The 14,013-nt window shown below is 48.2% G+C and overlaps 1 protein-coding gene across 1 annotated transcript in view; it reads right to left on the bottom strand.

The window, feature by feature from the left end:
- The window catches only part of STAG3 (STAG3 cohesin complex component), a gene marked incomplete at both ends in the record, with an annotated part of 86,267 nt that overhangs the window by 66,873 nt on the left and 5,381 nt on the right, over window positions 1–14,013 (bottom strand). Inside the window, 4 exons of the mRNA XM_082300581.1 lie at window positions 541–692; window positions 6,097–6,301; window positions 8,217–8,293; window positions 12,743–12,839. Of these exons, the coding sequence (XP_082156707.1) occupies window positions 541–692; window positions 6,097–6,301; window positions 8,217–8,293; window positions 12,743–12,839 (531 nt within the window). The remainder of the gene's footprint in view (window positions 1–540; window positions 693–6,096; window positions 6,302–8,216; window positions 8,294–12,742; window positions 12,840–14,013) is intronic.

Raw genomic sequence — 14,013 nt, 5'->3', positions numbered from 1 at the left:
AATCCCAAAAATTCCCAAAAAAATCCCAAAAATGCCCCAAAAATCCCCAAAAATTCCAAAAAAAATCCCAAAAAATCTTTTAAAAATCCCAAAAAAAATCCCCAAAAAATCCCAAAAAATCTTTTAAAAATCAAAAAAAATCCCAAAAAAATCCCAAAAAACCCCCAAAAAATCCCCAAAGAATCCCAAAAAATCTCCAAGAAATCCCAAAAAAATCCCAAAAAAATCCCAAAAAATCTTTTAAAAATGCCAAAAAATCCCAAAAAAATCCCAAAAATGCCCCAAAAATCCCCCAAAATTCCAAAAAAAATCCCAAAAATTCCCAAAAAAATCCCAAAAATGCCCCAAAAATCCCAAAAAATCCCAAAAAAAATCCCAAAAAATTTCCAAAAAAATCCCAAAAATTCCCAAAAATGCCCCAAAAATCCCAAAAAATTCCAAAAAAAATCCCAAAAAATCCCAAAAAAATCCCCAAAAATTCCCAAAAATGCCCAAAAATGCCCCAAATGCCCCAAAATTCCCAGGCAGGCCCCGCGGCACCTGCTGGCAGCGCTCGTGCAGCGATTCCAGGCGCTCGGTTCCCCTCCGCGCCGGAGCTTTGCCCTTCTCCGCCTCCAGCTGGCGCCGGGAATTCTCCTGCTGCTGCCCCACGGCCACGGCCACGTCCACCAGGGCACTCATCAGCTTCAGAGCTGGGGAAAACGGGGGGAAACGGGGTGAAAACGGGGGAAAATGGGAAAAAACAGGGGGAAAATGGGAAAAAATGGGGGAAAAATGGGGGAAAATGGGAGAAAACGGGGGAAAAAACGGGGGAAAATGGGAGAAAACGGGGGAAAATTGGGATGGGAAGGAGGGAAATTCCAGCAGGGAGCTCATCAGCTTCAGAGCTGGGGAAAACGGGGGAAAATGGGGTGAAAATGGGGGAAAATGGGAAAAAACGGGGGGAAAATGGGAAAAAATGGGGGGAAAATGGGAAAAAACGGGGGGAAAATGGGAGAAAATGGGGGAAAATGGGAAAAAAATGGGAGAAAACAGGAGAAAAAATGGGGGGAAAATGAGAAAAAATGGGGTTGGGAAGGAGGGAAAATCCAGCAGGGAGCTCATCAGCTTCAGAGCTGGGGAAAATGGGGTGAAAACGGGGGAAAATGGGAAAAAACGGGGGGAAAATGGGAAAAAACGGGGGGAAAATGGGAGAAAATGGGAGAAAATGGGGGAAAAAACGGAGGAAAAAGGGAGAAAAAGGGAGAAAAAGGGAGAAAACAGGGGAAAATTGGGATGGGAAGGAGGGAAATTCCAGCAGGGAGCTCATCAGCTTCAGAGCTGGGGAAAACGGGGGGAAAATGGGGTGAAAATGGGGAAAAATGGGAAAAAATGGGAGAAAATGGGGGAAAAAACGGGGGAAAATGGAAAAAACGGGAGAAAACGGGGGAAAAAACGGGGGAAAATGGGAGAAAACTGGGGAAAATTGGGATGGGAAGGAGGGAAATTCCAGCAGGGAGCTCATCAGCTTCAGAGCTGGGGAAAACGGGGGGAAAACGGGGTGAAAATGGGGAAAAATGGGAAAAAATGGGGGGAAAACGGGAAAAAATGGGAAAAAATGGGAAAAAATGGGGGAAAACGGGAGAAAACGGGGGAAAAAACGGGGGAAAATGGGAGAAAATGGGAGAAAACAGGGGAAAATTGGGATGGGAAGGAGGGAAATTCCAGCACGGAGCTCATCAGCTTCAGAGCTGGGGAAAACAGGGGGAAAATGGGGGGAAAATGGGGAAAAATGGGAAAAAACGGGGGGAAAATGGGAGAAAAAATGGGAAAAAATGGGGGAAAATGGGAGAAAATGGGGGAAAAAATGGGGGAAAAAGGGAGAAAACAGGGGAAAATTGGGATGGGAAGGAGGGAAATTCCAGCAGGGAGCTCATCAGCTTCAGAGCTGGGGAAAACGGGGGGAAAATGGGAAAAAATGGGGGGAAAATGGGAGAAAATGGGGGAAAATGGGAAAAAAATGGGAGAAAACAGGAGAAAAAACGGGGAAAATGAGAAAAAATGGGGTTGGGAAGGAGGGAAATTCCAGCAGGGAGCTCATCAGCTTCAGAGCTGGGGAAAACGGGGGGAAAACGGGGTGAAAACGGGGAAAATGGGAAAAAACGGGGGGAAAATGGGAGAAAAAATGGGAAAAAATGGGAGAAAACGGGAGAAAATGGGGGAAAAAATGGGGGAAAATGGGAGAAAATGGGAGAAAACAGGGGAAAATTGGGATGGGAAGGAGGGAAAATCCAGCAGGGAGCTCATCAGCTTCAGAGCTGGGGAAAATGGGGTGAAAATGGGGAAAAATGGGAAAAAATGGGGGGAAAATGGGAAAAAACGGGGGGAAAATGGGAAAAAATGGGAGAAAATGGGAGAAAATGGGAGAAAATGGGAGAAAACTGGGGAAAATTGGGATGGGAAAGAGGGAAATTCCAGCAGGGAGCTCATCAGCTTCAGAGCTGGAGAAAACAGGTAGAAAATGGGGGAAAAATGGGGAAAAATGGGAAAAAATGGGGGGAAAATGGGAGAAAACAGGAGAAAACGGGAGAAAACGGGGGAAAAAACGGAGGAAAAAGGGAGAAAAAGGGAGAAAACAGGGGAAAATTGGGATGGGAAGGAGGGAAATTCCAGCAGGGAGCTCATCAGCTTCAGAGCTGGGGAAAACGGGGGAAAACGGGGTGAAAATGGGAAAAAATGGGAAAAAATGGGAAAAAATGGGGGAAAATGGGAAAAAATGGGGGAAAAATGGGGGAAAAATGGGGGAAAAATGGGGGAAAAATGGGGGAAAAATGGGGGAAAATGGGAGAAAACAGGAGAAAATTGGGATGGGAAGGAGGGAAATTCCAGCAGGGAGCTCATCAGCTTCAGAGCTGGGGAAAACGGGGGGAAAATGGGGTGAAAATGGGGAAAAATGGAAAAAAATGGGGGAAAAAATGGGAAAAAATGGGGGGAAAATGGGAAAAAACGGGGGGAAAATGGGAAAAAACGGGGGGAAAATGGGAGAAAATGGGGGAAAATGGGGGAAAATGGGAAAAAAATGGGAGAAAACAGGAGAAAAAACGGGGAAAATGAGAAAAAATGGGGTTGGGAAGGAGGGAAATTCCAGCAGGGAGCTCATCAGCTTCAGAGCTGGGGAAACGGGGGGAAAATGGGGTGAAAATGGGGGAAAATGGGAAAAAATGGGAAAAAATGGGAAAAAATGGGGGAAAATGGGGGAAAATGGGGGAAAATGGGAGAAAACAGGGGAAAATTGGGATGGGAAGGAGGGAAATTCCAGCAGGGAGCTCATCAGCTTCAGAGCTGGGGAAAACGGGGGGAAAATGGGGTGAAAATGGGGGAAAATGGGAAAAAATGGGGGGAAAATGGGAAAAAACGGGAAAAAACGGGGGAAAAAACGGGGGAAAAAACGGGGGAAAATGGGAAAAACGGGAGAAAACGGGGCTAAAAACGGGGGAAAAAGGGAGAAAACAGGGGAAAATTGGGATGGGAAGGAGGGAAATTCCAGCAGGGAGCTCATCAGCTTCAGAGCTGGGGAAAACAGGGGGAAAATGGGGGGAAAATGGGGAAAAATGGGAAAAAATGGGAAAAAATGGGGGGAAAATGGGAGAAAACAGGAGAAAACGGGAGAAAACGGGGGAAAAAACGGAGGAAAAAGGGAGAAAAAGGGAGAAAACAGGGGAAAATTGGGATGGGAAGGAGGGAAATTCCAGCAGGGAGCTCATCAGCTTCAGAGCTGGGGAAAACAGGGGGAAAATGGGGTGAAAATGGGGGAAAATGGGAAAAAACGGGGGGAAAATGGGAAAAAATGGGGGAAAAATGGGGAAAAATGGGAGAAAACGGGGGAAAAAACGGGGGAAAATGGGAGAAAACAGGAGAAAATTGGGATGGGAAGGAGGGAAATTCCAGCAGGGAGCTCATCAGCTTCAGAGCTGGGGAAAACGGGGGGAAAATGGGGTGAAAACAGGGGAAAATGGGAAAAAATGGGAGAAAATGGGAGACAATGGGAAAAAATGGGAAAAAATGGGAAAAAATGGGAAAAAATGGGAAAAAATGGGAGAAAAATGGGAGAAAAATGGGAGAAAAATGGGAGAAAAATGGGAGAAAACAGGAGAAAAAACAGGGAAAATGAGAAAAAATGGGGTTGGGAAGGAGGGAAATTCCAGCAGGGAGCTCATCAGCTTCAGAGCTGGGGAAAACGGGGGGGAAACGGGGTGAAAACAGGGGAAAATGGGAAAAAATGGGAGAAAATGGGAAAAAATGGGAAAAAATGGGAAAAAATGGGAAAAAATGGGAAAAAATGGGAAAAAATGGAGAAAAATGGGAGAAAAATGGGAGAAAAATGGGAGAAAAATGGGAGAAAAATGGGAGAAAACAGGAGAAAAAACAGGGAAAATGAGAAAAAATGGGGTTGGGAAGGAGGGAAATTCCAGCACGGAGCTCATCAGCTTCAGAGCTGGGGAAAACGGGGGGAAAATGGGGTGAAAATGGGGTGAAAATGGGGGAAAATGGGAAAAAATGGGAAAAAATGGGGGAAAATGGGAAAAAATGGGAAAAAATGGGGGAAAATGGGAAAAAATGGGAAAAAATGGGGAAAATGGGGGAAAATGGGAGAAAAATGGGAGAAAAATGGGAGAAAAATGGGAGAAAAATGGGAGAAAAATGGGAGAAAAATGGGAGAAAACAGGAGAAAAAACGGGGAAAATGAGAAAAAATGGGGTTGGGAAGGAGAGAAATTCCAGCACGGAGCTCATCAGCTTCAGAGCTGGGGAAAACGGGGGGAAAATGGGGTGAAAATGGGAGGAAATGGGAAAAAATGGGAGAAAAATAGGAAAAAATGGGGGAAAATGGGAAAAAATGGGAAAAAATGGGAGAAAATGGGAGAAAATGGGAATAAAAAGGGGAAAATGGGAAAAAATGGAGTTGGGAAGAAGGGAATTCCCAGAGCTGCGTCCTGCAGGGAGCTCATCACCTTCAGAGCTGGGGGAAACGGGGGGAAAATGGGGTGAAAATGGGGAAAAATGGGGAAAAATGGGGAAAAATGGGGAAAAACGGGGGAAAAACGGGGGAAAATGGGAAAAAATGGGAGAAAATGGGAATAAAAAGAGGAAAATGGGAAAAAATTGGGGTTGGGAAGGAGGGAAATTCCAGCAGGGAGCTCATCAGCTTCAGAGCTGGGGAAAATGGGGAAGGCACCGAGCTGCGAGAGCGAGAGCCCCACGAGGAAGGAAAAGCAGCAGGAAAAGCAGGAGAAAAAGCAGGATAAAAGCAGGAAAAGCAGGATAAAAAGCAGGAAAAGGCAGGAAAAGGCAGGAAAAACAGCAGGAAAAGCAACAGGAAAAGCAACAGGAAAAGCAGGATAAAAACAGAATAAAAGCAGGATAAAAGCAGGATAAAAACCAGGCTAAAATCCAGGATAAAAGGAGAATAAAAGGCAGAATAAAAACCAGGATAAAAAGCAGGAAAAGACCAGAATAAAACCAGGATAAAAGCGGGATAAAATCCAGGATAAAAGGCAGGATACGAGCAAAATAAAAGCAGGATAACAGCAGAACACAAGCAGGATAAAACCAAGATAACAGCAGGATAAAAGCAGGATAAGAACAGAATAAAAACAGGACAAAAACAGGATAGAAACAGGATAAAAGCAGGATAAAAACCAGGATAAAAGCAGGATAAAATCCGGATAAAATCCCGGAAAAGCAGGAAAAGCAGGAATGTTGGGTACCTGCCACGGTGCCGGTGGGGCGGAAGGCGCGGAGCTGCGAGTGCGAGAGCCCCGCGAGGAAGGAAACGCAGCAGGAAAAGGCAGGAAAAGGCAGGAAAAGCAGGATAAGAGGCAGGAAAAGGCGGATAAAAGCAGGATAAAAGGCAGGAAAAGGCAGGAAAAGGCAGGAAAAGGCGGATAAAAGGCAGGAAAAACAGGATAAAAGCAGGAATTTTGCAGTACCTGCCATGGTGCCGGTGTGGCGGAAGGCGCGGAGCTGCGAGTGCGAGAGCCCCGCGAGGAAGGAAACGCAGCAGGAAAAGGCAGGAAAAGGCAGGAAAAGGCAGGAAAAAGCAGGAATTTTGCAGTACCTGCCATGGTGCCGGTGTGGCGGAAGGCGCGCACCTGCGAGTCCGAGAGCCCCGCGAGGAAGGAGAGCCAGGCGTCCATGAGGAAGCCGTCGAGCAGCTCCCGGTGGCGGCCCCGGAGAACGATCCCGGCCAGCAGCTCCGAGAATCCGGCCCGGAAGCGGCGCCAGGGCTGGGAACGGCGGGATAAGGGATACTCCGGAGAGGCCTGCGCGGAGAGAGAGGAGTTCCGGGGGAGAGAGGAATTCCTGGGGGAAAGAGAGGAATTCTCGGGAAAAAAAGCGGAATTTCTGGGAAAATGGAGTGGAATTTCTGGGGGAAAGGAGCAGAATTTCCGGGAAAAAGGAGCAGAATTCCCAAGGAAAGAGCGGAATTCCCAGGGGAAAGAGCAGAATTCCAGGCGGAAAGGAGCGGAATTTCCAGGAAAAAGGAGCGGAATTTCCAGGGGAAAGGAGCGGAATTTCCGGGAAAAAGGAGTGGAATTTCCAGGGGAAAAAGAGAAATTCCCAGGGGAAAGAGCGGAATTCCCAGGGGAAAGGAGCGGAATTCCCAGGAAAAAGGAGCGGAATTCCCAAGGAAGGAGCGGAATTTCCAGGGGAAAAAGAGGAATTCCCAGGGGAAAGAGCGGAATTCCTGGGAGAAAGGAGCGGAATTCCCAGGGGAAAGAGCAGAATTCCCAGGGGAAAGGAGCGGAATTCCCAAGGAAAGAGCGGAATTCCCAGGGGAAAGAGCAGAATTCCGGGCGGAAAGGAGCGGAATTTCCGGGAAAAAAGAGTGGAATTCGCAAGGAAAGAGTGGAATTCCCAGGGGAAAGGAGCAAAATTCTCAGGAAAAAAGAGCGGAATTCCCAGGGGAAAGAGCGGAATTCCGGGCAGAAAGGAGCGGAATTTCCAGGAGAAAGGAGCAAAATTCCCGGGGAAAAAGAGGAATTCCCAGGGGAAGGAGCAGAATTCCTGGGAGAAAGGAGCGGAATTTCCGGGAAAAAAGAGTAGAATTCCCAAGGAAAGAGCGGAATTCCAAGGGAAAGGAGCGGAATTTCCAGGAAAAAGGAGCAGAATTCCCAGGGAAAGAGCGGAATTCCCAGGGGAAAAAGAGGAATTCCCAGGGGAAGGAGCAGAATTCCCGGGAGAAAGGAGCAGAATTCCAGGGGAAAGGAGCGGAATTCCCGGAAAAAAAGAGCGGAATTCCTGGGGGAACAGGGAGAATTCCAAGGGAAAAGGGGGAGAATTCCAAGGGGAAGGGGGAGAATTCCAAGGGGAAAAGGGGCTTTTGGAAAGAAACAGCCAAGGTTGTGGGGGAAAAGCCCAAAATTCCAGGGAAAACACAAGGAATTCCAGGGAAAAACCTCAAATTTCATGGGAAATGTGAAAATCCAGGGAAAACGTGGAATTCCAAGGAAAACCCCCAAAATTCACTGGGAAACAGAGAAAATTCATTGGAAAACAGCCAAGATTGTGGGGGAAAAACCCCAAATTCCAGGAAAAACCACAGGAAATTCCAGGAAAAAACCTCCAATTCCACGGAAAACCCACAAAATTCCAGGGGAAAACCCCCAAAATTCCCTGGGAAACACAAGAAATTCCAGGGAAAAACAGAAGAAATTACAGAGAAAAACAGAAGAAATTCCAGAGAAAAACTAGAAATTCCAGGGAAAGCCCTCGGATTTCATGGAAAACACCTGGAATTCCAGGGAAAACCCCCAAAATTTCACGGAAACACCGAAATTCCAGAGGAAACAAAGAAAATTCATTGGAAAACAGCCAAGATTGGGGGGAAAAACCCCAAATCCCAGGAAAAACCACAAGAAATTCCAGGGAAAACCCTCCAATTCCACAGAAAACCCACAAAATTCCAGGAGAAACCACCCAGAATTCCAGGGAAAACCCCCCAAAATTCCCTGGGAACCTCTCCAAATTCCCCCAAACTCCACCCAAGGTCCCTTCCCAGAGCTCTGCGGATTCAAAATCCCCAAAATCCTGCGGAAAATTCCTCAAAATTCCCCAAAATTCCCCCCAAAATCCCTTCCCGGCGCTCTGGGTGAGCCCCCGGGATTTTGGGATGCTCCAGCCCCCCCCGAATTCCCTGGAAAAGGCCCCGAATTCCCTGGAAAAGGCCCCGGGTACCTCCTGGAAGGTCTGGGTGAGCCTCTGGATGATCTCGGAATTCTGCAGCTCCCGGAACATCTCCGGGGTCACCACGCCTGAGGATTCCCGGGAATTGCTCTTCCCGAGCTTTTTCCCCACATCCCAAACCCAAAATCGCCCGTTTTTCCCCCGTTTTGCCCAATCCCAGCCCCGGAATCCTTCGTTTTCCATCATCCCAATCCCATTTTTCTCCCTTTTCTCCTCATGCCAATCCCATTTTCCTCCATTTTCCATCATCCCAATCCCGTTTTTCTCCATTTCTCCTCATCCCAATCCCATTTTTGCCCACTTTCCCCCATTTTTCCCCCATTTTTACTCATTTTCCCAGGTTTGCCCCATTTCCCCTCCATTTTTCCCCATTTTCCCCACCCCAATCCTTATCTCTCCCCTTTCCCCCATTTTCCCCCCATTTTTCCCCATTTTCCCCCCGTTTCTCCCATTTCCCCCATTTTTGCCCATTTTTGCCCGTTTTTGCCCATTTTTGCCCGTTTTTGCCCCATTTCTGACCTCAGCAGCCGCAGGTGCGCACGGTGCAGTTGAGCAGCTCCAGGACCCCCATTTTTGCCCCATTTTGCCCCATTTTTCCCCCGTTTTTCCCCATTTTTCCCCATTTTTGCCCCATTTTTCCCCATTTTTGCCCGTTTTTTGCCCATTTTTGCCCGTTTTTGCCCCATTTCTGACCTCAGCAGCCGCAGGTGCGCACGGTGCAGTTGAGCAGCTCCAGGACCCCCATTTTTGCCCCGTTTTTCCCCCATTTTTGCCCCATTTTTCCCCATTTTTCCCCATTTTTCCCCGTTTTTTGCCCGTTTTTGCCCGTTTTTGCCCGTTTTTGCCCCATTTCTGACCTCGGCAGCCGCAGGCGCGCACGTTGCAGTTGAGCAGCTCCAGGACCCCCATTTTTCCCCATTTTCCCCCCGTTTTTCCCCCATTTTCCCCCCGTTTTCCCCATTTTTCCCCATTTTCCCCCATTTTTCCCCATTTTTGCCCATTTTTGCCCCATTTCTGACCTCGGCAGCCGCAGGCGCGCACGGTGCAGTTGAGCAGCTCCAGGACCCCCATTTTTGCCCCGTTTTTCCCCCATTTTCCCCCATTTTTCCCCGTTTTTCCCCGTTTTTGCCCGTTTTTGCCCCATTTCTGACCGCGGCAGCCGCAGGCGCGCACGGTGCAGTTGAGCAGCTCCAGGACCCCCATTTTTGCCCCGTTTTTCCCCCATTTTTCCCCCGTTTTTCCCCCATTTTCCCCCCGTTTTCCCCATTTTTCCCCGTTTTTCCCCCATTTTTCCCCATTTTTGCCCATTTTTGCCCATTTTTGCCCGTTTTTGCCCCATTTCTGACCTCGGCAGCCGCAGGCGCGCACGGTGCAGTTGAGCAGCTCCAGGACCCCCATTTTTGCCCGTTTTTCCCCCATTTTTCCCCCCATTTTTTCCCCATTTTTCCCCATTTTTCCCCGTTTTTGCCCGTTTTTTGCCCGTTTTTCCCCATTTTTGCCCGTTTTTGCCCCATTTCTGACCTCGGCAGCCGCAGGCGCGCACGGTGCAGTTGAGCAGCTCCAGGACCCCCATTTTTGCCCCGTTTTTCCCCCATTTTTCCCCCGTTTTTCCCCCATTTTCCCCCCGTTTTCCCCATTTTTCCCCGTTTTTCCCCCATTTTTCCCCATTTTTGCCCATTTTTGCCCATTTTTGCCCGTTTTTGCCCCATTTCTGACCTCGGCAGCCGCAGGCGCGCACGGTGCAGTTGAGCAGCTCCAGGACCCCCATTTTTGCCCGTTTTTCCCCCATTTTCCCCCCATTTTTCCCCATTTTTCCCCGTTTTTGCCCATTTTTGCCCATTTTTGCCCGTTTTTGCCCCATTTTCCTGACCTCGGCAGCCGCAGGCGCGCACGGTGCAGTTGAGCAGCTCCAGGACCCCCATTCTTCCCCCATTTTTGCCCCGTTTTTCCCCCATTTTCCCCCCGTTTTTCCCCATTTTCCCCCCATTTTTCCCCATTTTTCCCCGTTTTTGCCCATTTTTGCCCGTTTTTGCCCCGTTTCTGACCTCGGCAGCCGCAGGCGCGCACGGTGCAGTTGAGCAGCTCCAGGACCCCCATTTTTGCCCCGTTTTTCCCCATTTTCCCCCCGTTTTCCCCATTTTTCCCCGTTTTTCCCCCATTTTTCCCCATTTTTGCCCATTTTTGCCCATTTTTGCCCGTTTTTGCCCCATTTCTGACCTCGGCAGCCGCAGGCGCGCACGGTGCAGTTGAGCAGCTCCAGGACCCCCATTTTTGCCCCGTTTTTCCCTCATTTTCCCCCCGTTTTTCCCCATTTTTCCCCGTTTTTGCCCGTTTTTTCCCCATTTTTGCCCATTTTTGCCCATTTTTGCCCGTTTTTGCCCCATTTCTGACCTCGGCAGCCGCAGGCGCGCACGGTGCAGTTGAGCAGCTCCAGGACCCCCATTTTTGCCCCGTTTTCCCCCCGTTTTCCCCCATTTTTCCCCCATTTTTCCCCATTTTTCCCCGTTTTTGCCCATTTTTGCCCGTTTTTGCCCGTTTTTCCCCCATTTTCCTGACCTCGGCAGCCGCAGGCGCGCACGGTGCAGTTGAGCAGCTCCAGGACCCCCGTTTTTCCCCCATTTTTCCCCCATTTTCCCCCCGTTTTCCCCCATTTTTCCCCCGTTTTTCCCCATTTTTGCCCGTTTTTTGCCCCATTTTTCCCCATTTTTCACCCATTTTTCCCCATTTTTGCCCATTTTTGCCCGTTTTTGCCCCATTTCTGACCTCGGCAGCCACAGGCGCGCACGGTGCAGTTGAGCAGCTCCAGGACCCCCACTTTTGCCCCGTTTCTGCCCCATTTTCCCCCCGTTTTTCCCCATTTTCCCCCCGTTTTTCCCCATTTTTCCCCCATTTTTCCCCATTTTTGCCCGTTTTTGCCCCGTTTCTGACCTCGGCAGCCGCAGGCGCGCACGGTGCAGTTGAGCAGCTCCAGGACCCCCACTTTTGCCCCGTTTCTGCCCCATTTTCCCCCCGTTTTTCCCCATTTTCCCCCCATTTTTCCCCATTTTCCCCATTTTTGCCCATTTTTGCCCGTTTTTTGCCCATTTTCCCCCGTTTTTGCCCCATTTCTGACCTCGGCAGCCGCAGGCGCGCACGGTGCAGTTGAGCAGCTCCAGGACCCCCATTTTTGCCCGTTTTTCCCCCATTTTTCCCCCATTTTTCCCCATTTTCCCCCCATTTTTGCCCATTTTTGCCCGTTTTTGCCCGTTTTCCCCCGTTTTTGCCCCATTTTCCTGACCTCGGCAGCCGCAGGCGCACACGGTGCAGTTGAGCAGCTCCAGGACCCCCATTTTTGCCCCGTTTTTCCCCCATTTTCCCCCCGTTTTTCCCCATTTTCCCCCCGTTTTCCCCCATTTTTGCCCGTTTTTCCCCATTTTTGCCCATTTTTGCCCATTTTTGCCCATTTTTGCCCCATTTCTGACCTCGGCAGCCGCAGGCGCGCACGGTGCAGTTGAGCAGCTCCAGGACCCCCATTTTTGCCCCGTTTTTCCCCCCGTTTTTCCCCATTTTCCCCCCGTTTTCCCCCATTTTTCCCCATTTTTGCCCGTTTTTTGCCCATTTTTGCCCATTTTTGCCCGTTTTTGCCCCATTTCTGACCTCGGCAGCCGCAGGCGCGCACGGTGCAGTTGAGCAGCTCCAGGACCCCCACTTTTGCCCCGTTTCTGCCCCATTTTCCCCCCGTTTTTCCCCATTTTCCCCCCATTTTTCCCCATTTTCCCCATTTTTGCCCATTTTTGCCCGTTTTTTGCCCATTTTCCCCCGTTTTTGCCCCATTTCTGACCTCGGCAGCCGCAGGCGCGCACGGTGCAGTTGAGCAGCTCCAGGACCCCCATTTTTGCCCGTTTTTCCCCCATTTTTCCCCCATTTTTCCCCATTTTCCCCCCATTTTTGCCCATTTTTGCCCGTTTTTGCCCGTTTTCCCCCGTTTTTGCCCCATTTTCCTGACCTCGGCAGCCGCAGGCGCACACGGTGCAGTTGAGCAGCTCCAGGACCCCCATTTTTGCCCCGTTTTTCCCCCATTTTCCCCCCGTTTTTCCCCATTTTCCCCCCGTTTTCCCCCATTTTTGCCCGTTTTTCCCCATTTTTGCCCATTTTTGCCCATTTTTGCCCGGTTTTGCCCCATTTCTGACCTCGGCAGCCGCAGGCGCGCACGGTGCAGTTGAGCAGCTCCAGGACCCCCATTTTTGCCCCGTTTTTCCCCCCGTTTTTCCCCATTTTCCCCCCGTTTTCCCCCATTTTTCCCCATTTTTGCCCGTTTTTTGCCCATTTTTGCCCGTTTTCCCCCGTTTTTGCCCCATTTCTGACCTCGGCAGCCGCAGGCGCGCACGGTGCAGTTGAGCAGCTCCAGGACCCCCATTTTTGCCCCGTTTTCCCCCCGTTTTCCCCCATTTTTGCCCCATTTTTCCCCATTTTTCCCCGTTTTTGCCCGTTTTTGCCCATTTTTGCCCGTTTTTGCCCATTTTTGCCCCATTTCTGACCTCGGCAGCCGCAGGCGCGCACGGTGCAGTTGAGCAGCTCCAGGAACGCCGCCTCGCGCTGCCGCCGGTACCGCTCCAGCCACTCGTCCACCACCGTCTGCCCCGAAACGGGGGAAAAAACAACAATTTAGGGAAAAAATGGAAGTTTGGGCGGAAAAAGGGGATTTTAGGGGAAAAAAAGGGATTTTATGGGGAAAAAAATGGGATTTTATGGGGAAAAAATGGGATTTTGTGGGGAAAAAGGGGGATTTTATGGGGAAAAAGGGGGATTTTGTGAAAAAATGGGATTTTAGGGCAAAAAAAAAAGGGATTTTATGGGGAAAAAAGGGGATTTTAGGGCAAATAAAGGGGATTTTTGGAAAAAATGGGATTTTAGGGCAAAAAATGAAATTTTAGAGCAAAAAAAGAGGATTTTACAGGAAAAATTGGGATTTTATAAGGAAAAAAAATGGGATTTTATGGGAAAAAAATGGGATTCTATGATCAAAAAAATTAGATTTTATGACCAAAAAAATGGGGTTTTATGGCAAAAAAAGGGGATTTTTTGGGAAGAAAAGGGGATTTTATGAGCAAAAATCGGGATTTTTAGGGCAAAAAAATGTGATTCTATGACAGAAAAAACGGGATTTTAAAGGAAAAAAATGGGGTTTTATGGGGAAAAAAATTGGGGTTTTATGGCAAAAAAAAAGAATTTTATGGGAAAGAAAAGGGATTTTAAGAGAAAAAAAGGGATTTTATGGGAAAAATGAAATTTCATGGGAAAGAAAGGGGATTTTATAGGAAAAAATGGGGGTTTATGGGCAAAAAATGGGATTTTAGGGCAAAAAATGGATTTTATGGGAAAAAAAGAGGATTTTACAGGGGAAAAAAAGGGATTTTATAGCCAAAAAATGGGATTTTATAGGAAAAAAAAGGGGATTTTAGGGCAAAAAAAAAGAGATTTTATGGCCAAAAAAAGGGGATTTTATGGAGAAAAAATGGGATTTTGGGGGAAAAAACTGGATTTTATGGCAAAAAAATGGGATTTTAATGGCAAAAAAAGGGATTTTGTGGGGAAAAAATGGGATTTAATGGCAAAAAAATAGGGTTTTATAGGGAAAAAAGAGGATTTGATAGGAAAAAATCGGGATTTTAACACAAAAAAAGGGATTTTATGGGAAAAAAATAGGATTTTATGACCAAAAAAATGGGATTTTATGGGAAAAAAGGAATTTTTTGGGAAAAAAAGGGGATTTTTATGGGCAAAAATTGGGATTTTAGAGCAAAAAAAA

The sequence above is a fragment of the Coloeus monedula genome (assembly GCF_965178545.1).
Source record: "Coloeus monedula genome assembly, chromosome: 40".
In the NCBI taxonomy this organism is placed as follows: Eukaryota; Metazoa; Chordata; class Aves; order Passeriformes; family Corvidae; genus Coloeus; species Coloeus monedula.
Note: the sequence above shows the minus strand (reverse complement) of the source record. Positions and strands in the feature narration are given on the sequence as shown.